Source organism: Dromaius novaehollandiae, chromosome Z, assembly GCF_036370855.1.
Source record: "Dromaius novaehollandiae isolate bDroNov1 chromosome Z, bDroNov1.hap1, whole genome shotgun sequence".
Lineage (NCBI taxonomy): Eukaryota > Metazoa > Chordata > Aves > Casuariiformes > Dromaiidae > Dromaius > Dromaius novaehollandiae.
In genome coordinates, this window is record NC_088132.1 from 35,932,671 (window position 1) to 35,960,067 (window position 27,397).

Genomic DNA, 27,397 nt, shown 5'->3' on the forward strand with positions numbered 1-27,397 from the left:
TTTTATTCTGACACATGGATATGTGGATTTTCCACTGATGTGAATTTAATAATGCTTCAAACTAAATTATGTAACTATCATAAATTCATGGAAAAATAGCTTTTCAAAAATACACATCAAAAGGCACGATTCACTGGCTCATTCACAATCTATCTGTTGGTATTTTTATTATCTGCAACTGCATTTTAGCTAGGTATTAAACAGCTAACTCTGTCAGAAATGATTCATAGATTTATAACAGGAAATAAAAGTTATGAGGGTTAACAACAAAACCTTGAGGAAAAAAAGACCACACAGCTAATGCTTCTCTTACCTGGCACAGATACACCATACACATTTGCTTCCTGTATGAAGTCCAACATTACAATCACATCAGAAACTTCAGTGGTTGCAACATTCTCCCCTTTCCATCTAAAGCATGTGAAAAAATAATTTAATCGCATGCAACTATATGGACATCTACTCTTAAAAACATTAACGTTACTAGGAACTCAATTCATTTTAGACTAATAACACCTTATATTTGTTCCAACTTGTCACGTTTGTTTAGTGGTCTGATCACCAGAAGACAGCGTTTGTCATTGAAAGGGGACTGGATATTAGATATCACTTTAAAGGACAATGAAAGCTTATCATAATCTCATGTAACGGTTTTCAAAACTTTGATACACATCTAAGCATGTCAAATGTGAGCATTTTTCAGTATTTGACACATTTTTCTCTAATTTGGTATCCAACTCTCCTTTCTCCTAACAAATCTATCATTTGTCAGTGTAGTATGCTTATTGGAAAGAATGTTCAAAAAGCTGTAATTCATACAAAACCTTCTGAAAATCAGATAGCCAGCTCTGCGGGTGCATTATTTACAAAATGAAGCCCCTGTCATCCACTTCAAAATTGTTATAAACTATATCAAGATAGTGATAAATCAAACACTCATGGCTGAAAACAAAACAGTATTACTGTATTCTGTATGTCTGTACTTTTTAATGAAGAAATGTAATAAGAAACAATGATTGTACCTGAAGGTGTCTCCAATCCTGTCCCAAAAATAAAGAAAATTCTCTTGGTCTTGAACCATTAGATCCCCAGTATTAAAATAAAGATCTCCCTTCTTAAACACATCACAGAGTAATTTCTTTTCTGTCTCTCTCTTATTGCCAGCATAACCAAAGAAGGGATTCTTTGCATTCACTTTGGAAATGAGAAGACCAGCCTCACCTACACAGAGAAGTTGAAATGAATGTAAACATAAGATATCATTGTATATTTCCTGTACTTTACCTTAATGTTAATTTGCTACATATAACTAAAAGACCACGAGGCACATTTGGCAGGGTTCTTTCAGTAGGTGTGACCCTATAAGAGCAACTTACCTGTTTTTACTGCTTTGCAACTTGTGTATTCACCTCTAGATGCAAAGTGAGCAATACTGCCAACTCAGAAAACCAATATTTTGTATTTATTCCTGATGACTTAGTAAACAGTTGTCTCTCAGACTTATCATCCATCATCTTGTCAGTTCACTGGTATGTTCATTATTCTCACAAAGTGCACACTCCAAGTGAATATTATACCTCATTCCCCACACCTTACTGACTTTGTAGTAGTGAGTCTCCACTTCAGCTGCTTCCTTTTGAATTTAAAAAGGCTATTTTTTTTAAGGCAGGTGTCCAACCCAGGCATTAAATCCCTACTTAGCCTCCTTTCAGAAGTTCTGAGAACACATCTGAAGAATTTTCATTAATGTGATATAGCACTATTGCTTTCTTTTCAGAGTCAAATACAGAAATTTTAATATAAAATTTACTCAAAAAACAGGGGGAGATAGGGAAAGGATTATCCTGTTAAGACATGTATGGCATTGGTGTGTCAGTTTGCTGAAAGTAGAATAGTTGTATGAACTCCTCACCATTCTGGAAACCTGTTCTGAACAACAAAACTTAAGGGTTACTTAAGTAGGTTACTTAAGTAAGGTTAATTACTTTATCAGAGACAAGAATTATACAAATGAAAATATATACAAATACATACAAATAAAGATATATATATACAAATGAATTTTCACAAATAATTTAAGATCATCTCATAAAAGAGCTGTGCCTTGTTTCCATAAATCAGTAGTGCCTAACATGAAAGAATTTAGTTCAGTGGTAGTGTCACTGTAGCCATGATGGTCTGAGGATATAGGACATGGGCAAGGCAGAGTCTTTGATAGAGATAATAGCTTTTATTAGACTGACTGTTATAACTGGAAAAAAACTAGACAAAGTTTTGGGCATGTGTGCCCTTCTCAGATCAGTCTACCATCCTTGCATATCTCTTCCTATAAAATTTCACCCACAAACTTTTTGGGGACCATATTCTCCTGAAGGGTGCCCAGATTTGATTAAAACCTGCTAGAGAATCCACTACCTACTCTGAAAAATCTGCTTCAGCTCCTTGTTAAAACTGTGTGCCTGATCTTCAATATGAATGTCTCACTTTAGCTTCCTGCCATTAGTTGCAGCTAGTACCTTCCTGCAGTACAACAGAGATACTTTAGTATCTGATAAACACTGAAAATATGTATAATTAAGAGATAACTGATATAAGTATTTTGAAAATAGTTATAATCAAGTTACCTCTTTTTGTTATATATATTTAATAAGCTAAATAGAGAAACACTTAATCTCTCACCAAAAAGCATTTGATCTGATCCACCAGTTTTTCTTGTGGATCTTTTAGACAACCATCTCAATGTGTTAACCTCCTTTAAAAAATCCAAATTCATTACCTACATATTCAGAGATAATATCACCTCATCACTTTTGTACATTACTCTTCTGTGAATATATCCAAGGATCTCCTAAGTTCCTTTGATGTCACCACAGCTATGCTTAATACTGCTCTGCCTTAGAGCAAGAAACATACTGCTTTTGTAGGAGCAAAGAGTAAAAGCTGATGATGGCATAGTACAGTAACGCAATAGCAAGGCTCCTTAAAAAAAATCTCTAGAGTACTTGTATTAAATTCAAAAGGCCATTATATCCTATTATAATGCATGCTTACCTTTCTTAACTTTCTCACACCAACCATGTTTATCTCTAACAGGTTCATCTTTTTGGAAATCATACTTGATTAAATCAAATGGGAAGAAAAGCTAAAAGGGGAAGAAGGGTCATCAGTTATTAATATACACAGTGACATCTGGTGGCAGCAAATATAAGCAAGGAAACCATTTTTTTTACTGCAATCTTGCTCGTCAAAATGTTGAATGCAGTTTCATTTAAAACTGCAAAATACTCTCTATGTAAACTTAGACAATTTGATGGAGAAAAGTAACATCAGAACATTTTAATAATCTTGTAATGTTCAAAAATACTTGGTGAAAACACAGATCTGTAATTTTGTCCATTTTCATACAACTGAGTTGTGGGACCCAAAGCTACTCCTGGAAACAGATTCTTTTCTGATTTTAATCAGCATAGCTCCTGTGACTACTCAGGAATGCCAATTTATAATCTGGAAGGTCAGGCTTACAGTTTCAGTGAGGTTGCTTGTTACTGAAGCTGTGTTTGGAGGCACATTACAGAATATTGGGAAAAAAATCTCTGGGTAAATCAGCAGCAATATAATTTGGTATCCTGATTCACTATGCTTGATGAGGCTTAGGTTTTACCTGAGTGGCACAGCCTAACGTTGGAAGCAACACTGCAAGAAGGATTTGCTAAGCAGCAGTCTGTACTTGCTAAACATTCTCAGGGCTTTCTGGTTCCTAACACAACACACAAAGCAAAGGTCTCCACCTCCTTACAGAGGGAAACCTCCTCCCTGTTCTGCTTTATTCTAGCTTAAGTAGCCTTGGTTCTTCCCTCTGGCTTTCTCAGATTGCCATATCCTGGAGAGCTCTACCACCAGAAAGGTATGTATTCCCAGATCATTTGATGTGGTTATGTAGCTGTGCACATTCCATAGATAAGTCAGGGTTAGTCCTGCTTGCTTTTGAAATACCATGAACCCCTGAGTGCAAACACTGCTGAGCTGGCTGACCTGCTGCCTGCGTTATACAACTAGCCTCCCTCTTGCATGAGGCTCACAAAGGATGTGGCACCGGGCAACATATTCATAGCACCACTAGATATCACAATACTTCTTTTCTCTAAATATGCAGGGTCTGACTCTCATTTATTTTTCCACTGTGATATAAATCCAGATTAGACTTAAGAGACCTATACCTGATGCTGTATGGACCACTGTGTTTGCAGTTATTTTCCTAAGGATTCAATTTGCCCAGCTGTGGAGTCTTCTGATTTCTCTTTTTGTAAAGAATTGTATCAGCCATGTATTTCATGACTAGACTAACCAAGGATATATAATTATCTTCTTCTGGAAAAATCTTGGCATGCCAAGTAGAAAAAAACAAAAAACTGTCACTATACACCTGTACTTTTTACTAGCAAGAAATGAAATGTAATTGAAGGATGGTGTTATGAAGGTGACTAAAGTAACGGGTAGCATGCCAAAACATAAAACCCTTCACTTTCCTGCAATTACTTAGGATGAAGAGTTGCATAATGATTTTATCCTAATTTTAAATCTTGCTGCAGCTGTATCATCACTTTAGTTCTCAAGGATGTCTGAATAAATAGCAACTTGAAGACAGACATTAAGCATGCAGATTCAGCCTCATACGGACAAACTTGATGTATTGAGTCTTGTCAAAATTCACCACTGTATCTCGCTTCTCCCCAAAGTCTGAAACAAAAAGATATTTTTAAGTGTTGGTCAAAGGAACAAGGTTGTAGTGTGAAAATTCAAGTCATGATCCAAGAATCAGACACACTTTTCTAATAAAGTGAAGGGGAAATTTTTTATAACTACAGACTGCAATGTTTAGCAAAAGTCATGAATCTGAAAGCTAAAGAAAAAAGAGAGCTAAACTGTCTCTATGCAAACAGCTTTCTTTTCCTGTTAAATATTAGAAAATGCGAGCACTAGAGCAAAGCATTTAGTCTAGCTACAGGCATACATCTGTTTTATTTCATTATTTAAAATTATTGGAAGAGAGGGCCTGAACTAACGAAGCATTACCATATTATTCTCACAGCATACTGCATACAGTGTTCATCTATTTTTGTCTATACTTTATTCCCTAAAGCACCATGTAAATGAATCGAACAAAAGCCACCATTTGACTAGTTGAAACTCGCAATAAGCTAAATTGCAACAGCATTGTCTATTACTACGCTGCTTGAATCTTATTTAACAATGACACCACATAACCCCATTTATTTTTTAATCCGTTTGATTGGAAATAAGTGAGTTTAAACATTGTTTTGAAAATAATTTTGAAATTCTTAAAGTTTAAACTTATAATGAATCATCAGAAAAGTGTCATCAGAGAAAGATCACAGGCTATTATGTTTTATTTAGTTTCTTATTTGCTTTAAAGGTTTGGTTAGCTAAAGTAAGCAAAACCAAGCAAAAAAGCTTTTAAAACTATGCTTGATATTAACTGAGCCACTACATAATATTATAAGACGACATTCTGGAATATACTTGAAGTACCCTAGATTATTTTAGCCCAAAGCTAAAAGCTCAAGAAGAGCAGCAACAACACTAGTTTTTAGATATTATGTTTTAGTCTTTGCTGTCCACTGGGCCCTGAACTTGAGTGCTTCCATTGCTTGGATTAACACATATCAACATTTTTCCTGTGAATACAGTTTTCCAGGGTCTTAAGACTTGGCTAAACGTGACCTCAAATTTTGCTTTTGTGTTAAAATGCATCTCTTCTGCCATTTAAGTTCTACAGCTGTATGAAAAAAGTGCATAATATCAATTCCGCATTATTGTGCGGAAGGAAAAATGTTTCATCTGTTGAAACAATTTTTGTTTTATATCCATTTTCCATGAGGTAAGATTTAAACATTTTTCAGCTCACAGCTGATTCCAATCCATTCAATTCTGAGTACAAGAGATTTAGATTCCCACAATACTTGGGATATCAAGGTTTAGAATAAAAAAAAAATTATAAATGAAGTTCGGAATGTGGATTTTTTACATGCCTTTTTTCAGGAGGACTTATCATGGACTATTTTTAGCCCTTATTAAAAGCCTCCCTGGATCTCATCAGTCCCACTCTCCCATTACATTTTCTGTTGTCACACAGAATATATTTTAAGTGCAAGACACTTAAGGTGCGTTTCACCTTTAGTAACAGTACCATTGTCACTGCCCATGGCCAAAATGCCTTCCTTTTTCTCTTTTTTCCACACACAAAATCTTATACTCTGGACCTACCTCCTGTTATTCTGGATAGCCTCATTATCTGTATGTATGGAGTTTTACATTGCATTTACTTTATTCTGATTGTGTAACTGTGCCGACAGAGAGTATGTTTCCTCTGTCTCCTTTGCTGTATCACATACATGATCACACAACTCTCTTTTCCCCTCAGTTTTCTTTCTTTCTCTTCCCAGTTCAAGAAACAGGTGTTTAGGAAATCCCCAGAGAGTATGTCTAAGGATCTCTCCTTACATCCATCCACATGTCAAGGGAATAAGATTTCAAAAATAGTTATAGTTCTTTTTTCTCCTCTCAGATTTCAGTAACATTCGCTGCTCCCTCAGACAACTATATTGAGAGAAACACTTAGGAATTGGGTGCCTGGGCCTTCTCTGTGCCGTTCTCTGGTTTCCAGCAGTAGACAGTCTCCCTTGCCAACTTCAGATCATTCAAGGGTCAGAGAAACAGAAATAAAGCTGTTCTCTGTTACATACTGCTAGATGTCCAGTGGATGCCATTCAGAGTGAAGTGAAACAAACACAACGGTTATATTTCAAAATGCATTGTCCGATGATTGAAACCTGTAAAACGTATTTAAAAAAAAAAACAACAAAAGCCTGAACTCAGTCCAAACTAAGTTATCTAAAGCATTATAATACAGGGCCAGTTTGTGTCACAGAGTAATCAAAAACACATACAAAAGAAGGTCCCCAAACTTTAGTATTTGTCCAAATATGTATCTTTTTAACAATGTGAAAATACCAAAAGGTTTATCTTACGATATTTTTAACATTCCTTCGCTGTCTCAACCGCTTCTAGGCTTTTCTTTTCTGAAACTGCACTAAATCTCACCAAGCCCTGCTTCATGTGAACACTACTCTTTTTTCAACATATGGGGGAGCTGGCTGCTCCTGCAAACTGGAAAGTGGCATGAAGCAGATTGAAGGAACTGCCATTCTAGGCAGACTGCGCAGGTGACAGCAACAGAGCCCCAGCAGTTACGAATTCCTTCTTTGGAGGACTTTTAATATGGCACATGTAACTACTGTAATATAAAAATATATATTAATATGCCATGTTGTTCCACTGACAAGGATTCTTTCAGAGAAAGAGAGGTCAGGCAGCCCTAAATGTTCTGCCTCAAAACATATTACTTATGAAAAAAGTCCTGATGGAGCTTTGGAGAAGTACTTGAAAACTCCTCCATTTGGAAGATATTTGGGACAGATCTATTCCCATATAAAACAGGTCATATAATCCACCCACCAATGTGGCTAGACACATCATGCCCATGTGATGAAAATGAGGCAGTTTGTCTCCACTTTGGATCTGGTTTCCAGTGAGAACCTTTATTCTCCTCTCAGACTTTACAGACACAGAATGCCAAATTTATATACATTGGTGTAGGGTTGGGAGCCAGTATATACCACAGGCCCCTGTGGAGAACTGTAATAGCTAAATACTTAGCCAGCTTACAAGTATGTGCTTTAGTTACTTTCCTTAGAACAGAAAGTACAGAAATAACTTCTGAATTCTTACTGTAGATTTATTTCTGGGGAAAAGAGAGTATTGAAAAAGACAGAATATAAATTGATTTCAAAGCCAAGCCAAATGCAATGAATGGCTTTTTCCGGTTCATAAAATACCTTATGGTCTTTCCATATTTGTACTGAGTAAGCAGGGGGACAATCCATAATTATCTTAACAGACTATATTGATGTTTCCATAGACTAAAATAGTTCCAACTTGGAATAATATATAAATTATAGCAAAAATGTCTAGTGAGGTCAAGTATAGAGTTACAACTGCATTTATTTTTTTAATTGCAGTTTGCAGGAGCTATTTTTTTCTCCTAATTTGCAGTGACTAACTCAAATCTAAGTAGACTCAAGTCTAATAATTAAAGAGGAACAAGTAGCACATTTCATGTGCAAGAGAAACAAAATATTAACCTTCCTTTTGGAAATACAAACAGCATTTACTGATATATGAAATGCCTATACTAACACATGCAAAATATGACACTTCACACCTTAGGTTGTTCAAAATACAGAAAAATGAACAGATAACTTCAGGCCTAATCCTTTAACCTATACATGGCATTTCCAGAAGACTAATGACTTATGACAAAACTCTGTCAAAAGTTGTGAAATTCTGAAAACAAGTTTACTCGGGTTTGGAACAAAAGTAAAATTTTGTAAGATTTCTAAGAAAAAGAAAGATTTAAAAATAATTAAAGCATGTGGCTTAGGAAAGTCTGAAGCAAATGTGACCATGAGCTCTAAGGTTCCTGATGCTGCTACTACTCCCTAAATTCTAGATTCCTGGTTTTGTACAGTGGATCTGCACCTTTCTGGAGGTCCTCACAGGCAACAGTACCAGACATCTACAGTGCCTATTACAGAATATAGATCATGTACAACTCAGAAAATGAGCAGAGTAAATCTGCTTAGTTTGCCGAGCTCTGAATGGTTTCTGAAAAACATGTTCTCTCTTGTGGTCTCTTTCTGTGTTTCCAGGTTCCTCCCTGCAGAGTCTGGAGCTGAAACCTAGGCTCCCAGGTTCCTATCCCTGAAGGGAAGATTTGGGAATTCCTCTGGGCTCTGATTTGTAAAGTAGTCTATGTAGTGATGCTGTATTGAAGTTGCGGACCCTGAACCTATGCTGTCTAGAAACTTATTTGCACTTCATCAGAACTCATCTTGCACAGATGTGTTTCCAAACAATATTTTAACATCCTTCTGTGAAAACAGTTTTGTTGGAACATTTTACTACCAGTTTGCCTCAGGAGAGCACAAATGCCACTTAAATCAGTAGGACTTGTGTTCATCAATAGGTATCTCAATTCCTTTTGCAAATTATAGGCTGTGAATGTAGTCCTGTTTATTTTAAGAAGAGTGAAAATGGGCATAAACAACAAGATAAATAGGCAGTCTCCTTGCTAGAAAGTCTTAGTAAGACATCTTTTACTTCATTAGCTAAACCTTGGAACACATGTTACTTACTGACCTCTCTAACCATTTAAGGGATGGTATTAATAGGACTCAAAGGGAAAATCTATCTGTGAATTTCTAGCTGGAATAAAAAAGTACGTGTGTGTGTGTGGAGACACAAGTTGTAAACTGACCCTCACACAATTCTTCCTCCTCATTTATTTTGAAGGAGGGAGGAGAAGACAGCATGTGTAATATAAATAATACTTACTGCTTTTCCCCAAAACATGTAACCTGCATTATCAAAGCTGATGAAATACAAAACAGAGACTATGCAGTAAACAGTGAAAATATGTATTTTTTTGAGTTTTAGTAAACTAGAGCAAACTAAATATAGCAGACTTGGTAGATAAAGGGGCATGGAATTTTTAAATTAATACATAAATAATAGTGATTATATTCTTAACTTTTTATCTTTGAAATTTAGGAGTAATGAAACAGACTGGATGTAAAGGAGTTTGAGTTAGTTGTATTTAACTGTACATAGGTATAAAATATGTCAAAGCTATTTCTACTTTCATTTTATTACTATTAATTCTTATTTATGCTAAATGTTTACACAGTAGGATGCAATACAAATATATCCTTTGAAAACAACTGTAAACATAATCTGTGGAACACTAAATCAGGACATGGGACTTGTATGTGTATTTCACTGATCGTAAATTCTTAGGTATTAAAACAAATCCAACTTGCTCTGTTATCCTTTAATACGGTAGAGATTTGGACTGATACTCAGAACCAACTCAAAACTCTCAGAAGACCTTTTTGAGTCTCTTGAATTCTAAGAAAAATCTTGGTGTTCCTGCTGAACACATGACTTGTTTTGGCGAGAAGCATTATCTGCAATACTCTGGCCTCTTCCAAGATTTTACACGGTCGATTAAACTTGCAATAACTAAATTAGAAAATTTACCTTGGACTTATGACTGCAGCTCCATAACCTGTAGTCAAACTGAGAAATACATTTACCTTTAGCACTCTCTCCAAAGTAAAATAGAATTAAATAGTCACCTTATAAAAGAAATTGGTACGTCCCACAGATCCAATTTTTCCTGTGTGGTTCATGAAACAAATGTTTCCTTCAGTAGCACCATAAAACTCACAGATCTTAACAGCACCAAATCGGTCTAAAAATTCTCTCCATACATCATTTCTTACTCCATTTCCAACTGCTAGGCGGACTTTGTGAATTTTTTCTCCCTCCTTCTGTTAAAAAAGAAAAAAAAAAAAGGAATATTCTGATAACTATATTTGACTGTTGCAAATATTATGGAGGAAATGTACCAGCTTAAATAAATCAAATATAAAACATAAAAAAAAGGAATATTCTGATAACTGTATTTGACTTGCAAATATTATGGAGGAAATGTACCTGCTTAAATAAATCAAATATAAAACATAAAAAAGAAAAAAGAAAACAACAGTTAAGAAGTTAAAAAAAGCTGGCATAGCTAGGCTACAACTACAACGTAGCAAACTTTGCAATCAAAAACCTATTATGTCTATGCCAATAACTTACTGCAAAAGCAAAGTATTGCCTGAATAATGACTACATTAATTTGTATAAGTGCTTCCATATTTTAAAAGGTTTATCCTGTCACTCTTTTTCTAGTTAGTGCAATTAGAAAGATTGAAAGAATAGAGAAAGGCAGGCATTATTTCTGTCAAGGGATTAAAGTCAGCAGAGTTTAAGTTGCTTTCTTGTATCTTCAGATTGGTTAAAAGAAACAATCAAGATTTCATGCAATTGTAATTTGTGTTCCTTTCTACTTAAACCACATGAGTAATCTTCTGTATTGCTTTCAAGATTAACACTTAAAGGTTTTGTACAGTGTTACGTGGAATACATTATTTCCTAGTGATTCTCAGTCTTTACTGTTGTCAAATCTCATGTTTTATTACAAGAAACATGACAGTATGTGTTCATCCACTTCAGTGAGACTCCCTAATTTTATGAATATATTCATGAACCTTGTGATTGCAAGGAGCTCCTTAAAAATACATTCACAGATGTAGGTTGAAATATTAGAAGGTGAAAGACCTAAAATGTATTTTTTTTAAAACTACACTTTTTAAAAATCAGACTCCCTTTTTAATTGTTCCAAGTGCAAATACAGAATATTCTAGCAATGAGACAGCAAAAATTAAATACAGGAGTTTGATACCATTTTTTATCACCTATATTTAGAATTGCATAGTGCTTTGGTATTGGTACACTGCCTGTATATACATACATTATGTATATATAAGTTTTATCTGTATATATATATATCTGTCTTTCTCTGTAAATATATCTATACATATACTTTTTATAGAAAACGAAGTCCCCACTTTCTGTTCTTGTACTCCAGGCTACTGAAGCCTTCCCCACTGAGATCTGGTCAGCCCTGCATGCCATGAGATATCCAGGTGTGCTGACTGAAAGGAGAATCTTTAAACATTATGTAGCTTAAAAACAAGGAAGTGCCTACTGAATACATAGGAAGTACCGTTCCTCAGAGGCTTATGTCTTGGGCAAAGGGAGGTTTTCATGAGGATGGGAAATCGTCACTTCTGTCACGAGAGGTGCACAGAGAGCGACATTTCAAGTTCCTGCTCTAAATCATGAAGATTAAGTTCCTCTCATAGGAGGAAGAAAAAATGCTTTATTGAGTTTCAGAGTCTTTCTGGAATGATCCAGCAATGAATTCACATATTTCACTATACACAGATAGCTCTTAGCAGATTAGGATCTCGTATAGCATTATCCTGCTATATTATCCCAAAACTGTGTCACTAACAAGCCTCCCTCTGTCATTAACCATTCTGTTCAATTGTGCTTTCACATCAACTCAGTTCTTGCCTTTTTCTTTCTGCCCTCCTACCTTACTTTAGCTTCAACAGTCATTTCTAAACAGGTAATCACATACTTCATTAATTTCCTGCCAAATCATTATTAACATAAGCTGCATTACAAAGTGCAAAGAAACTGCAGGTGGACATGGTCAGTAACAAAGTTTCTAAAATGGCCTAGAGAGGTAATTTTTCGAGTGGTTTGATTTTTCAGCTTCAGATGCAGTATCACAATGCAACAGTGTAGATTTTCATATGTCTGAAATAATAATGTTTATTACATTACACATTCCCAATTCATTATACTGTCAATGAACAAATATCTATATATTTATTTTATTTATTTGTTTCAGCCCTACTTTGAACTTTGTCAGGAAATCTTTTAATCCTTTTTCCAGAAAATTGTCCACTGTCTTAGGCTGTGATATGTGGTATTTTCCTTTCAGTTTCATTATTAAACTGAAATTAATGTGTCAGTGAGAGAACTGCAGTTACCCCTTGCTGAGGTCACTGAATTATTCAAATGTACAGCCTATGCTAACATATGAAAAACAGCACAAGAGATCCTTTCACAGAAATAATTTTTTCCACAATGAACAGAAGAGAAAAATGTGTGTGTATGTATACACACTAATTGACTGGGTCATTCATCAGGCTAGGAACATTCAGAATCTCTAGAGATCAAGTTAATAAACAGGTAAGTTTGCTTCTATATTTATACTTTAAGAATAACAGGAATATTGTTAAAAGTTTGCTGAAGAGAGACAAACGAGGATGAACTAGAAAACAATGACCTTAACTCTGCTTTTTTTTTCCCCTGAAAGGACAAATATAGCATTGTTTATAGGGTCAATTACTTCAATTCCTGATTTTATTCTGGCTGGTTTACATTAGTAAAGCACAAAGTCATGCTAAAGGTTTCTCTAGTGGAGAAGAGGCAAACTCTCTCTGATGCTCCAGCCAGTATTCCTCTGCATTTGCAACAGTAATAGCTATGGACAATACAAGGCATGGCTACTGCACTTCAGGAGACACTCTTAAGGCTCAGCCCTTTTGCAGAAGTACAAAGACTGCAGAAAGCAAGTTCTCTTAAAACAGAGGACAGTAATTCACTTATTCACACATCATTCACAACTGAGTTAAATTTCCTATTAGACGGCATTGCTGCAACTGTATTACTCATGATTTAGTCACTGAAGAGTACTGCAGAGCTTTCCAGAGAAAAAGCCTTAAAATGGTCACACATTTTAGCAGTCATTCAACTGTAAGAATGGAAAACCTACGCAATATAACCTCCTTATTGTTAAATGTTTAGTAATTATAAAGAGAATAATTATAAATGAGGGAAACTTTAAACAATGATAATTCGCATTAGTTTTACATGTAACTAAATTCATAACTTTTTTTTACATATTTTTTATCTAAGTTTTATATAAACTAATACATGACATTAATTCCTGTCAGCTTTATGTATAACTGACTTGCTATGGAAAGTGAACCACCTTCAATAAAATGTGTATAACCCTTTTAACCACATATTTTTCATGATTTAATCTACTAGTATTCATCGTCTGTATTACTGTCCAGATCATTGCGAGAGTCCAAATTTAGTGCACACATATAGACATCCATGGTCACTGTGGCAGAAAGCTTAGGCTCTAAATAAAATGTAAAAAATAAGAGAAAGGAAGGATGATAAAGCCAACAAATTCTACAAATACAGTTGAGAGGTGCACAGTTAGGGTGTTGTATGATATATATGAAAATCTAAATAAACTAAATACACAGGCACATACGCTTTAAACAGATTAGGGCACCAAATAGTCATGCTTCACTTTCTGCTTTCACTTATATTCGGATATAACCAAAAATTATCTTCCAGTTGTTACAGTGCACAAAATTATAGGATTAGGAGAGATTTCAAGAAGTCATGTAGTACACACCTTTGCTGGGAGGTAAGCTCAGCAATCTCTGTACCATTCCTGACACCTGGACAAGTTGTGGCAGATCAGCCAGTTACTGTGCATCAGCTGGTCTGCAGTAATTGTCTGCCTACACATTCTCAGTGTGCTGTGTTGTAGCACCTAGTTAACACTTCCTTCGCTGAGAGCTTAATTCCCTCACAGTACCTTGCTTACCACAGACTTAGTGCCTCACCCTGGATGACCATCATAGATCAGTTCAAACAACTCGTGTCCTGTGATATTTTATTCATGCTTTGTGCTTTTGAATGTGATTAATAGTTCTCTATGGGTGGTCAGAAAGGCAGTATTTATAAAACTGTTTTTAGAATAACAGAAATTAGATTATTTTCTAACTTAAATATACTTTCTATACTTCTAGTAACTTTCTAACTATTTGCTTTCCTGCATTGTGATTTTCTTTCCTCATGGAGTGATTTTGAAGCAAAATCAAGATTCAATAACTTCACTTTTAACAACAAAGGTAAAAACAATACCTTTTTGAAGCATTAATAAACAAGCATTGTTCTTACTTTATAGCTGGACTTTTCTACAGCACATTCAGCCAAGCTCTTTGAACCACATATCAAAAGTCTGCATATATCATAAATCAAATTTTGACACACTATTTCTCCATTTTGAGTGGATGTTTCATTTGTATAGTAATTAACTGACAAGTCAAGATCTGCCTTATTATACTAAACGCCGCATAGCTGGGATTTTTCATCTGCCAATCTTTCCTTCTTAAATGTTTTTTGTAAACTAAGTAAACCATATATCATTAAGTCACTGATAAATGAAATGCCTTTTAAAGTGCCATCAACAGTATATTAATTGGGTGTGGGAAGGATTCATGACTGCAGCTATATAAAAATGTATTCAGCAGTAGCTTTAAAAGAATCCAAGAACATAGATTCATTGTTCTACTTTTACCATTGGACTTAAATATCAGAAGGCAATAGGTAAAATGGACAGGATTATAGACTGTTGTTTCTAAATCCTTTTTTTGTCAATAATGCTGTTGTTGTAGACATGGCAGTTTAAGGCTATCACACAGGCAAAGTTTTTTGTGATACATGGTATCATTTATTAGATCAACTGATAAAATTTTAGGGAAAAAATGCACACTTCCAATCTTTAGGTCTGTTTCTTAGCTTGTCATCAGGTGGGCTGAATACATTCTTAGTCTAAAAGTCCACCTGTTTTTTCAAACTCCATTAAGAATTATTACCTTGTTGTACTAACATAGTTTACATTTTCTTTTTGGGCATTGTTCATATCTTAGTAAATCAGTAACAACTTGGATTAAGAATGCTGTCCCCTTAGTATCTACACAACCAGTCACAAACTGAAAAACACAGGTTACCAGAAGAATAAATAAATTGCAAAATTCACACCCTGAGATAAGTATAATCATAATGTCATACAGAGAGTATTCAGAGACTTTGAGGGAAGGTGGAGATGTAGCTGTCTGTAACTGTGACACATTACTGGTTTGGGATATTTAACAAAATGTTTATGCTGAAAACTTGCTAAGGCCCTGTCAAATATCCACTCCATGTGTTAACAATAAGAGAGAGAACAATATCTAGTATCGAATATAAATTGAACAAAAGCATGTCTCTAACAGGAAATAAAATGGAATAGCAAGTAAATTCTGTATTGTAGAGTGGTGCTTGCTGACTCATTTTTCCTTTCTTTCCTCACTCTATTAAATTCTCTTCCTTCAAAGAAATGAGCTTCCACGTGGAAGACAGAGCTATCTAACAAATATTTGCCCTGTTCTTCCTCTCTTCCCGCAACACTTGAGTCAACAGCAAGGAAGTAAGTGTTCATCCATCCTGTTTGCTGATCCCAGCAGCATCGATTTCCTCGTTTTCCTCTTCTAAATCACTATTGTTCTAAGGCAGAAGAGTTTTAATAAAATAAATCCTTAAGCATCTTTTCTAAAGACACTTCAGAGAGCTTAATCCCATCCAAAGGAACGTTGGTCAAACTGGATCTAGTAGAGAGATTGGCTTGTTTCAGCTTAACGAAATAAAGTCTGAAAGTCGGTATGAATACTCTTATACATTGGAGGTAACCCCAAGGAAACAGGAAATATTACTGATGCCAAAGGATAAAACTTGCTCAGTATCAAACGGAGATAAAACAGGACAGATATCAAAAGAACATTTTTAAGCAATCATTTAATGGCTTGTGAAATGGACTTTCAATGTAAGTAGAAGTAAACTCTAGTTTTAATGTAGACCTTACCAAATTCATACAAGGGATCATAAATCATATAATTGATGTCATAACATATAACAAGTTAGTAGAGTAGGAGACAGGATACAGTGATTTAGCAAATCAATTTCTAACCTGTATCTGTAAACTATTTCAGGATCCAAGTCTCCTTTACAGAAAAGCAAAAAAGGGATACTGCATTACCATTCATATCTTCCCAAAAGCTTTCAGAGTCATTTTATTTTAATAACTCATTACTTCGAATTTGAAACAAACCTGCAAGTCCATTAGGAAGATTATGTATACACCTTCAATGTTAAGTTTGTTGAAAACCTCTAAGGAGAATATATCTACAAATAAAAGTATTTCAGGGAGCTATGCTATGTCATACTTTCTTCTGAAATTTCCTAGAGCACTTTCAATAAAAACTTTGAGCAATGTGGACCTGCAAGACCAAGTAATTACTTTTCTGAATATCCTCTTTCATAGGTAATGTATTAGACCACTTTCCAGCTACTGATGTGTTTCATACTTTCATTAAGATGAAAAGAGAGCAAAAAAAGTTTGGTGGGAGGAAGTTACAAGGACTACTCCCTTATTTAGTAGCCCAGCAAAAGCTACACACGTCACACACTTTGAGGTCTTTGTACTTTTACTTCAGGAAAAATAAAGCTCAGGGCAGGGAGAGCTGCTGACAAGGCTTCCTTTTCTAATGAGTGGTCTTTCCAGACCACACACTTGTTACTAAAACAAACTGGATGCAGAGCAGATTGCAGAGAAATTCCACTGCAAAAGAGTTGTTGCAGATGTGAGTGGGAGGCTGAAAGATCAGACAAAACAGAACTAATAAGGAAAGCTACGATGAACATCTGTATGCTACCACAGAGACCTGACAAGAGTTCTGTTCGACATGTATAAAATGAGAAGCATCATGACAGTAATTTCACATGACAGAGGCGGCAATGTGGGCCTCTCCTGTGTCGATGCCTCAGGCACAGAATTTCCCAATAAATCTTACATATTGTTTTCTTTCCACAAGGGATAAGACACATACCAGTGAACTGACAGGTGACAGGTGAGAAAGATATTTTGGAAAAGAGCTAAATGGCTTTTGGTGCTAGAGTGCATCTATAAACAGGAGAGGAAAAAGCACTTCATTTTTATTATGGCTTTTTCTGCTTAGAAGTCCATAATGTACAATACACAGTTTATTTCAAATTCAGTATTAGTTTTAAAGAAACAAATAAAGCACTTCAGGTAATTCCCTTGATTTTAATGTGTGCTCATTAGAAGGGCTTTACAGAACTCTAACCTTGAGAACACTGCCCCTTCAGCCCGCACAGTATCTTCATAGAGTTTTAAAACACGTATTAGCCAGATCTTTTGCATGCTGACAGTATATGAATTACTTCTAAAGTTAACACACTTAAAAAGACATAACAAGTTGACAAAATATTCCACCTACTTGAAAAATAATAGTAGATTGCATAATATATTTAGAATCCTTCCACTTATTTGTGTGAACATGTTTCTCTTCCAGCTCTAACGACAAATAGTTACTATTTTTCTTTACAACTGATCTAACAAGCTTATAAAATGAATCATTTTATAAGTTTTTGTTTGTTTTTGTTTTTTTTGAGAAGGAACATTAGGTTTCTCCTTAGCTGGCTAGTAAAAAAGTAGAAAAGTAGCCTCACAGGCAAAGAGCCAGCTTATATTAACAAATAGGAGGGTTATTTAATGATAGCACAACTAACATTGTTTGGAAGAGTTAAAACTCCTTTAACTTTATTGTGGTTTGGGAAGGATCTAGAAATGAAAGAAAGACTTTGTGTTAGAAAATGAGGTACATTAATCTTATTTTAAGATACTGAACAGGATAACATAGTATAAAACAAAATGACATGCTCTAACTGTACAATTATAGGACAGAAAAGGGGAACAATTAATGTCCAAGGTTGCAAACAGCAAAACCTAGTAAGTATTGGATAGAAGGGGAAAGACTTTGGGGAAATCATGTTAGCCTACAATGAAGAAAAATTACCATATGTAAAGCTGGCCTCTTCATATGTTTGGATTTTCCTCATAGTTTTGAGCTTGATTTTTCCATATACTATAACTTTATGTTTACACAGTTATAAAGGAGAGAGAGAGAGAGAGATACAGACAGACAGACAGATCGCACTATTCTGAATTCACATCACAGCCAGTGGTGGTTACTGGGACATGAGACATGGTAGTCATGCTCTTTAATCCAGAAATATTCTTTGCTGGGAGGCAAGCATGGACAGTGGTGTAGGAACTCTGAGCCTACCTCTACATTATTTAAATATACCTCTGAAAATTTTCGGGGGGGGAGTAGGGGGGAGAGGGAGACACAGTGTCTTCTGAACATTAGGCTTTTCCATTAACTTCTTTGGTCTGCAAATTGAGATATAAATGCAAATTTTTATTCCACTGGAAAACAAGGCTGATTTGCATTCTTTTGTAATTGATTAAATGCTGCTGAAGGAGGTTATTATTCTGGAAAATCATAACATGAGACTTGGATTAGAAAACAATTTTCAGTTTCATTAATTTGAATTATTGCCACTATTTCCTGAAACAGGAGTCATTTGAATAAAATTCACTGAAAAGGAAATAAACACCTGCTTATATATTTGAAATCCAAAATGAAATTATGATAATTTACACAGGTAAAGGGAGACTGTTCAAAGAGATATTAGGTGCAATGCATCCACCTTCTGTACATTTTCACAAACCTCTTTGTGTTTTCCTAAACAATGTGTTAAATTAGAAGAGGATACAGTTCTTTTTGCTTAATGTAATACAGCTACTTGCAAGCACTTATTTAGATTTGGCATTAAAAATAAAAGCTGTTTGTAATCATAATTTACTGTGTAAAAGCAATAAAATGTTTTACCAAGATGATTCATGATTTCATATTTAAGGCTTATTATTGAAACACAACAGAACAACCTGCAAAGGATGGATAAAGCACATGGAACAGCAGTAACTAGAATTAGCAAGATGAATTTTAGTTTCTACTGGACTAAGAATATTTGTTTCGAATTCATTTTGACACAGTTTAACCAAGCACTTGAGGATAGAAATTAAGTTGTGTTTGCTACGCAAAAGGTTATGGTCTTGATCCATTCTAGCTATATTATTTTATACTAATTCTTGAATTAATTTCATCAAATTTTAGGCACTTAACCTAAACATCTTGGGCTCCCTCTATTGCCAGTGGGAAGATACAGGAACATACCATAAAATAGCCAGACTGTGAGTTAATTCAGTTAACCTGAGTCAGTTATTAATGGCATTTATAACAGGTTCAACACATTTAGTACTTGATACACTGTAGATAGACAACACTGATGACTGCCATAGCAAAAGAAGTACTTTTAAGTTAGGGCTAACAGATTCGGGCAGGAATGTAATTTTAACAAAACCAGCTTTGTCGCCTGGAACAGCCTTCTAATTGGAAATTAACATTTTTCTTCTGAGCTGCTGACCTGGACCAAACCTCTTCAAAAGTGTAAAATATGGTCTAAATGGTCTAAATTCAAGCGTGTCCCACAAGCCAAAATAGTGTTAAAACATGACCTATAAAACTTGAGACTTCTCATTCATTTATGTGCCAAGAAGCAAAGTTCTGACACTTCCGAAAAGACATTTTTCAGTAATTCGGGTCTTCTGAACTCACTTTGTGAAACTTGAAACAGTATTTCTTTTCCATCAAATGATACTGATTCGGTTTTCAGTCTCACTGTAAATCTTTTCCTTTAATGTGTTTTTTCCTAATTCCAACCATTTATTTTTTACAGTCTGCAGACAACCAACTACTTGAGGAACCTCACATAAGAAGAATTGCTGAGGGCCAAGCTCAGTACAGTTTTATTTCCCTTCTACCATAAATACAGCAAGAACAATAAATGTACAAAGAACTTACAGCTGGATTGCCATCATTTTGATTCTACTTACTGCTGGCTGGCTGCAAAGGTAACGGCAAAGTTCTCCAATGTACTGAATGACAGTCACATTGTACTTTCTGCAGTCATTCCAGAACTGACTAGCTGAGAACTTCTTTCTTAACACACAAGTTGCACCTTTATGAAAACAGTAGAACAGGATATGAAGCATTTTCTCTATATGGCGGCTTAGCTAGATACGTTCATTATTTGTACAAAACAGAACATGAGAGGAACTGAGACCACCCTCATTCAGAGCACCATATAATTTGGTAGTTAAGCTGTCTTATTAGAAGATGTGTGTTCAAACTCTGGTAGACAAAAAAGGGCCATGAACCCAGTCTCCCTCCTGAGTTAGTAAACCAACCAACAGACAGGGGTAAAAGAAAGAAGACAGCTTCCCTTTGTTGGTGTTGTGAGATTATCCAGAAAGATTCAGCAAATATTCAGCAAATTTACCCTGATTTAGCAAATAGTTTGGTGATCACTGAAACCTCATTTTTCAGCAAAAGAAAGTATTCACTGATGCAAATTCAGACAGAATTAATCCATAATCCTATGCATCTGATCTTCTCTCTTGCTCTGGCTTCATGCTTCAGAAAACAGGAAATGTTTGTCATCAAATTCCAAATAAATCTGTCCTAAGAGAGTCATTGAGGACCTACGTTATCTCAGTAAAATACTTATTTTATAGTCCATGCCAAAACAGAATACAACTTAAACAAAAATAAAAAGTTATTATTTCATGTAATGATATATCACAAAACTGAATATACTTACTATAAATATTTTTTGTCTTTTTAAGTTTACCTAAGCACGTTAACTCTACTCCAATGTACAATACTCAGTCTGTACATACGCTAGTGTGTTATACACACTATCAAAATATTACATATCTGCCTACATTTTTCCCAAATATAAAAGAAAATGAAAAAATCTTGACAGAAACAACTTAAGTCATCCTTTTTCTATATCCCCAAAACAGTTGGTAAAAGAGATCCTTCGCTGTTATAACACACCCCTCTACCCCAAAAATACAGAACCATAAAATTCCTCAGAAAAGAATTTTCATTCAGTTTAAGCACAGCATTAGTTCCCCTAATGGCAGTGAACCTCAATGTGTTCTAATACATTTTTTAAATAATCAGCTCTCTATTAACAATACAATTAAATTAAATGAGCCTTACCTAATTCAATGCATCCACCAATACCAAGGAGAGATGCTGCACTGTGATAAAGAGGCAGAGTAATATAAATGATGTCTTCTGCAGTTGCACCAAAAGCCCACAGCCCAGCAGCTCCTTTAAGAACCTGCATGTGACTGATGACTGCAGCCTTTGGAAGACCTATAATGAAAACACAAAAGTACATACAAAGCATCTGTTAAAGAGAAGTCAAAGTTTGGCCTTTCATAGCCAAATTTTCAGCCATCCATTTAGCTAAATAGACAACTGAGTACTTAATACAGTGTTGTACATGTTTGTTCCGTACATATAAACATAAATAAGCCAGTTTGTAACCATGTGTTAGCCATTTAATCAGATTTCAAGTCAATTCAGATAGGAGGAAACATGAGGAAACTCCATGGCTACAGCACTATCAAATTACACGCATACCTCGGAAATATCGTGGGTTCTGTTTCAGACCACAGTAATAAAGCAAATATCGCAACAAAGTGAGTCACACAAATTTTTTGATTTCCCAGTGCATATAAAAATTATGTTTACACTATACTGTAGTCTATTAAGTGTGCAATAGCATTATGTCTAAAAAACCCAATGTACATATCTTAATTAAAAAAATGCTTTACTGCAAAAAAATGCTAACCATCATCTGAGCCTTCAGCAAGTCGTAATCTTTTTGCTCATGGAAGGTCGTGCCTTGATGTTGATGGCTGCTGACTGATCAGGGTGGTGGTTACTGAAGGTTAGGGTGGCTGTGCCAATTTCTTAAAATAAGACAACAATGAAGTTTGCTGCACTGATTGACTCTTCCTTTCACGAAGGATTTCTCTGTAGCATGCAATGCCGTATGATAGCATTTTACCCACAATAGAACTTCTTTCAAAATTGGAGTCAATCCTCTCAAACCCTGCCGCTGCTTTATCAACTAAGTTTATGTAATATTCTAAATTCTTTAAGTTGTCATTTCAACAATTTTAACATCTTCACCAGGAATAGACTTTATCTCGAGAAACTACTTTCTTTGCTCATCCATAAGAAGCAACTCCTCATCCGTTAAAGTTTTATCATGAGATTGCAGCAATTCAGTCACATCTTCAGGCTACACTTCTAATTCTAGTTCTCTTGCTATTTCCACCACATCTGCAGTTACTTCCTCCACTTACGTCTCAAACCCCTCAAAGTCATCCATGAGGGTTGGAATCAACTTCTTCCAAACTCCTGTTAATGTTGATATTTCCACCTCCTACCATGAATCACAAATGTTCTTAATGGCATCTAGAATGGTGAATCCTTTCCAGAAGGTTTTCAATTTACTTTGCCCAGATCCATCAGAGGAATCACTATCTATGGCAGCTATAGCCTTACGAAATGTATTTCTTAAATAATAAGACTTGAAAGTCAAAATTACTCCTTGATCCATGGGCTGCAGAATGGTTGTTGTGTTAGCAGGCATGAAAACAACATTAATCTCATTGCACATCTCCATCAGAGCTCTTGGGTGATGAGGTGCATTGTCAATGAGCAGTAATATTTTGAAAGGAATCTTTTTTTTCTGAGCAGTACATCTCAACAGTGGGCTTAAAATATTCAGTAAACCATACTGTAAACAGATGTGCTGTCATCCAGCTTTGTTGTTCCATTTCTAGAGCACAGGCAGAGTAGATTTAGCATAATTCTTAAGGGCCCTAGGATTTTCAGAATGGTAAATAAACATTGGCTTCAACTTAAAGTCACCAGCTTCATTAGCCCCTAATGAGAGTCAGCCTGTTCTTTGAAGCTTTGAAGCCAGGCATTGACTTCTCCTCTCAAACTATGAAAAATCCCAGATGGCATGTTCTTCCAATACAAGGCTGTTCCATCTACACTGAAAATCTGCTGTTTAGTGTAGCCACTTTCATCAATTATCTTAGCTAGATCTTCTGGATAACTTTCTGCAGCTTCTACATCAGCACTTGCTGCTTCACCTTGCACTTTTATGTTACAGCTTCTTTCCTTAAACCTCATGAACCAACCTCTGCTAGCTTCAAACTTTTCTTCTGCAGCTTCCTCACCTCTCTCAGCCTTCATAGAATTGAAAAGACTTAGGACCCTGCTCTGGATTAGGCTTCGGCTTAAGGGAATGTTGTGGCTGGTTTGATCTATCCAGACCACTAAAACCTTCTCCGTATCAGCAATAAGGCTGTTTCGCTTTCTTATCATTCGTGTGCTCACTGGAGTAGCACTCTTCATTTCCTTCAAGAACTTTTCCTTTGCATTCACAACTTGGCTAACTGTTTGGCGCAAGAGGCCTGGCTTTCAGCCTGTCTCAGCTTCCGACATGCCTTCCTCACTAAGCTTAATCATTTCTAGCTTTTGATTCCAAGTGAGAGATGTGCAACTCTTCCTTTCACTTGAACACTTAGAGGCCATTGTAGGGTTATTAATTGACCTAATTTCAATATTGTTGTGTCTCAGGGAATAGGGAGGCCGAGGAGAAGCAGAGAGACAAGGGAATGGCCGGTGGGTGGAGAGTCAGAACAAAAACAACATTTATCGACTATGTCCGCCGTCTTATATGGGCGCAGTTTGTGGCGCCCCAAAACAATTACAATAGTAACATCACAGATCACAGATCACCATAACAGATATAATAATAATGAAAAAGTTTGAAATATTGTGAGAATTACCAAAATGTGACACAGAGACACAAAGTGAGCACATGCTGTTGGAAAAACGGCACCGACAGAACTGCTCAACGCAGGGTTGCCACAAACCTTCAATTTGTAAAGACCGCAATATCTGTGAAGAGCAATAAAGCGAAGCGCAATAAAACGAGGTATGCCTGTACATAGAATCAATGGAGAGCAAAAAACCACGGTACACAGGGACTTTTTTAACATGAAGTGGCATTCTAGGCAAGAACCACAATGAGTAAGCGTAATATATCTAGGAAACGTATGAGATCTATACCAGGTAGATCAATTAGTGGCTGTTTATCTAAAAGTGCGTTTCTCTGAAGTCTGGCTATTTGATTTAGAACACTGTGAAGGCTATGCAGAATTAAACATTCTCAGCAAAAGATGCTAAGAGTCCATTCTAATTAGGCTCTTCTCAGTGAGATCCTTCAGGTTCAGCACAGAATTTCTGTTCAGTGACACAAAGACCCACATGCTAGAGCTAAGACCCCTCCTCAGGCTACTCCCTGGTACTCATTATTTGGAATAGGGGGAGTGTTCTTGCTTCATATCTGTTCTACACACATACATGTACAAAATCCAGGCTTTTTCCTGATGAGGAACACAGGGAACTTTTACAATTTAAAAAAATGTAATGAAACAGAACTGATGAATTCCATAACCCATCGTACTGATGAGAAGAGGAAATAAGCCTATGCTGTCAATGAACCGCTTAAAGCAAGAGGTGCTGTAAAGAAGGTCTTGAGTTTTTCTTCAGCCTTTACAAACAGTTAACTACAGACTTTGCAAGATACTACTTTCTTTTATCGAACTTTACTGGCCATTAATTTTATGAGCAACACTATGTTCTAGCAGTATCAGAAAGCGTGAAAATGCTGAATTACTTTAGATTAAAACTACATATTCCATACTCTTCAAGCTGAATAACCCTTATTTTTCTAATTTCATGGTACGCATAAGAAATGCAATGTAAATGAATGTTATACATACAAGCATTCAAAAATATTTTAAATCCTGTATGACAAAAATTCATAGAGACCTTACATAAAGATTCTGAATGCAGTTATAAGAACAAGACTGCAGCATCCCTGGAGGATTCTACAATATTGTTAAGCTAGAACTCCTTACTTTTACCAGCAAGCTCAACCAGATTTGTATCAGTAGTATTTCAAACATACCTGATCCCCGAACAATATTTATAGCCTTTAAATTTGTTTATTCTAGACCTATATTTTTATTTCTCAAAGTATTTCCCAGAATCCAAAACAAACATATAATTATTTGTGGGGGGAAATCAAGCCATAAAATGCATCCTGATTTTAAATCTTCTTATGGCTAAAACTGCAGTGTTCAACTGAATGAGAATGCCAATCTGCTTATCTTAACAACATCATGCTGCTTTTCATGTCAGCGATCAGTTTTTAAAAAGTCTTAGCTTCTTAGCTGCTGGAGCACTGGTAATAAATTCAGCCATCTGTTTCTAAACTAAAAGGCTAATAACGTAATCCTATTTTCTGTCTCTACAGTGACCTGCATACAAGATGACTTGAAGAACAACTAAATGTATATTTGCTTATTCTAAAATGGCCTTCTAATGTTCTAGATAAAATATTAGCTCTAATGTTCTAGATACAGTATAGCTAATATAGCTAATATTGTATTTTGTGATCACAAAATAGTATTACTAGAGTTGTAAATTTCCAGAATAAGCAAAATGTTTTATAACTACCTTAGTTGTTAAATAGTAAGAGGGAATAAAACTTCTGTCATAGTATTTGCACAATTTGGCAAGAAGAAAAGGAAGAGAAGCTCATAAAACAATAAATAGTCACTGAAAAGAAGCATGCTTCTTTCTGACCATAATGCTTCTGGATATGAAATTATACAAAGATTCATAACAGCTTCAAAAAGAAAGTTTCTAGAGAAAGCTTTAGGAAAATATTGACTCTTTAGGAGACCTGTACCTGTTGTTCCTGAAGTAAATATGTAGAGAACCGATGACTTGAGGTTGCTTGCAGAGCGTCGATCAGCTGGAACAGGGTTTTCAGATGCAGCCTCTACTTTGTCTAAAAGGGTATGCACACTTGGCAAAGTGGAGTCTTTGGTCATTATCCAAACACTAACATCTTTTTGGAGATTAGGAAGAATTTCTTCTAGAGTCCTAAGCAAATCTTGAAATTCAACATAAAATAATGTTATTTACCTAACATCTTCACAAAACTAAATTTAAATGAAGTATTTTTTCCCTGACAGTTTTAATCTTTATAATAGAAAGAGAAAAAATGAACATAAATGAATACAATGAAATAATGATGAACTGGAATGGAAATTAATTGAAAATAGCGTATAATTTGGCACAAATACTGCTGACCCCATGTGATCTAAATGTCAACAAACCATTGAGGGAAAATGGTGAGCCTTGATTGCCATCTTCTGATTCCCACCTCATTTTGGATAATGTTTGGTCATTTCTAAGACCAGAATACAGTGTAGTTAAGCTTCAGCTTCAAATAAATGAACAAGAAATCAGTTAGTGATACAAGGCAAATATATACACAAATGGTAATTGTAACACAGGTTTCCTTGGATGCCCTCAGCAGCAATCTATCATCAAGCAGGACTTTTTCCAAAAGCACAGAAGTGACTCATCAAAAAAAAAAAAAAAAATCCACACTATCATATATGTAGGCGCCTGAATTTCACAAAATGAAAATATCGTACAGGCACCTGCTTATTCAGATGCTTCTGAAAAACCATGTGGGTACTTCTGTGGTTCTTTAAGTGTTTTAGATACCTCAGCAAATCTGATTTTAGGTAACTTAGAAAGTTTTATTTTCTTAGAATCACATATACATTCACTGAAAGCCATTTCTTCTATTAGCTTTTTCCTGAAGATAAATACAAATTCAATTTTATAAAATAAAAACAGTAGCATAAATAAGCAGGAAACAAAAAAACAGAGTCCCAGATTAAACAGTAAGATAGAAATAGAGGCCAACTCCTAAGTAATGCATCTGGTATTTATGTTTATATTTTTTTTAGCAATTTTATAATCTGTCACATTCTCAGAACACTGCACAGACACTGAAATACTAATCCAGCAAAATTCTCAAGAATAGGAATACTCATATTGTTGTCAATAGAACTATTCATATACTTAAAGATACATTTATACTTAAGTGCTTTGCTGGATCACAGCCTCTGTAATTAATCTTGTAAATAGCCCTGTGGGTATAAATGCAAGTTATTATCTCAGTTTTTATAGATGGAAAAACAAAG

The 27,397-nt window shown here is 35.4% G+C and overlaps 1 protein-coding gene and 1 long non-coding RNA gene across 3 annotated transcripts in view; one reads left to right on the plus strand and one right to left on the minus strand.

Annotated features, from left to right (window-relative positions):
- Positions 1-20,284, plus strand: part of LOC135324968 (uncharacterized) — a 37,414-nt gene extending 17,130 nt beyond the window's left edge. Inside the window, exon 4 of the long non-coding RNA XR_010386184.1 lies at positions 20,116-20,284. This is a non-coding gene — a long non-coding RNA (uncharacterized LOC135324968). The remainder of the gene's footprint in view (positions 1-20,115) is intronic.
- LOC112992373 (long-chain fatty acid transport protein 6-like) overlaps positions 1-27,397 on the minus strand; it is a 41,042-nt gene that overhangs the window by 4,770 nt on the left and 8,875 nt on the right. Inside the window, exons 2-8 of one of the 2 annotated variants that reach the window (XM_064502178.1) lie at positions 26,083-26,289; positions 21,447-21,605; positions 20,273-20,397; positions 10,278-10,469; positions 3,052-3,142; positions 1,023-1,221; positions 314-411 (exon numbers count right to left, since the gene is read on the minus strand). In XM_064502178.1, coding sequence (XP_064358248.1) covers positions 314-411; positions 1,023-1,221; positions 3,052-3,142; positions 10,278-10,469; positions 20,273-20,397; positions 21,447-21,605; positions 26,083-26,289 — 1,071 coding nt within the window. Of the gene's footprint in view, positions 1-313; positions 412-1,022; positions 1,222-3,051; positions 3,143-10,277; positions 10,473-20,272; positions 20,398-21,446; positions 21,606-26,082; positions 26,290-27,397 lie in introns of both variants that reach the window. The other variant, XM_026115386.2, reaches the window with a different exon arrangement.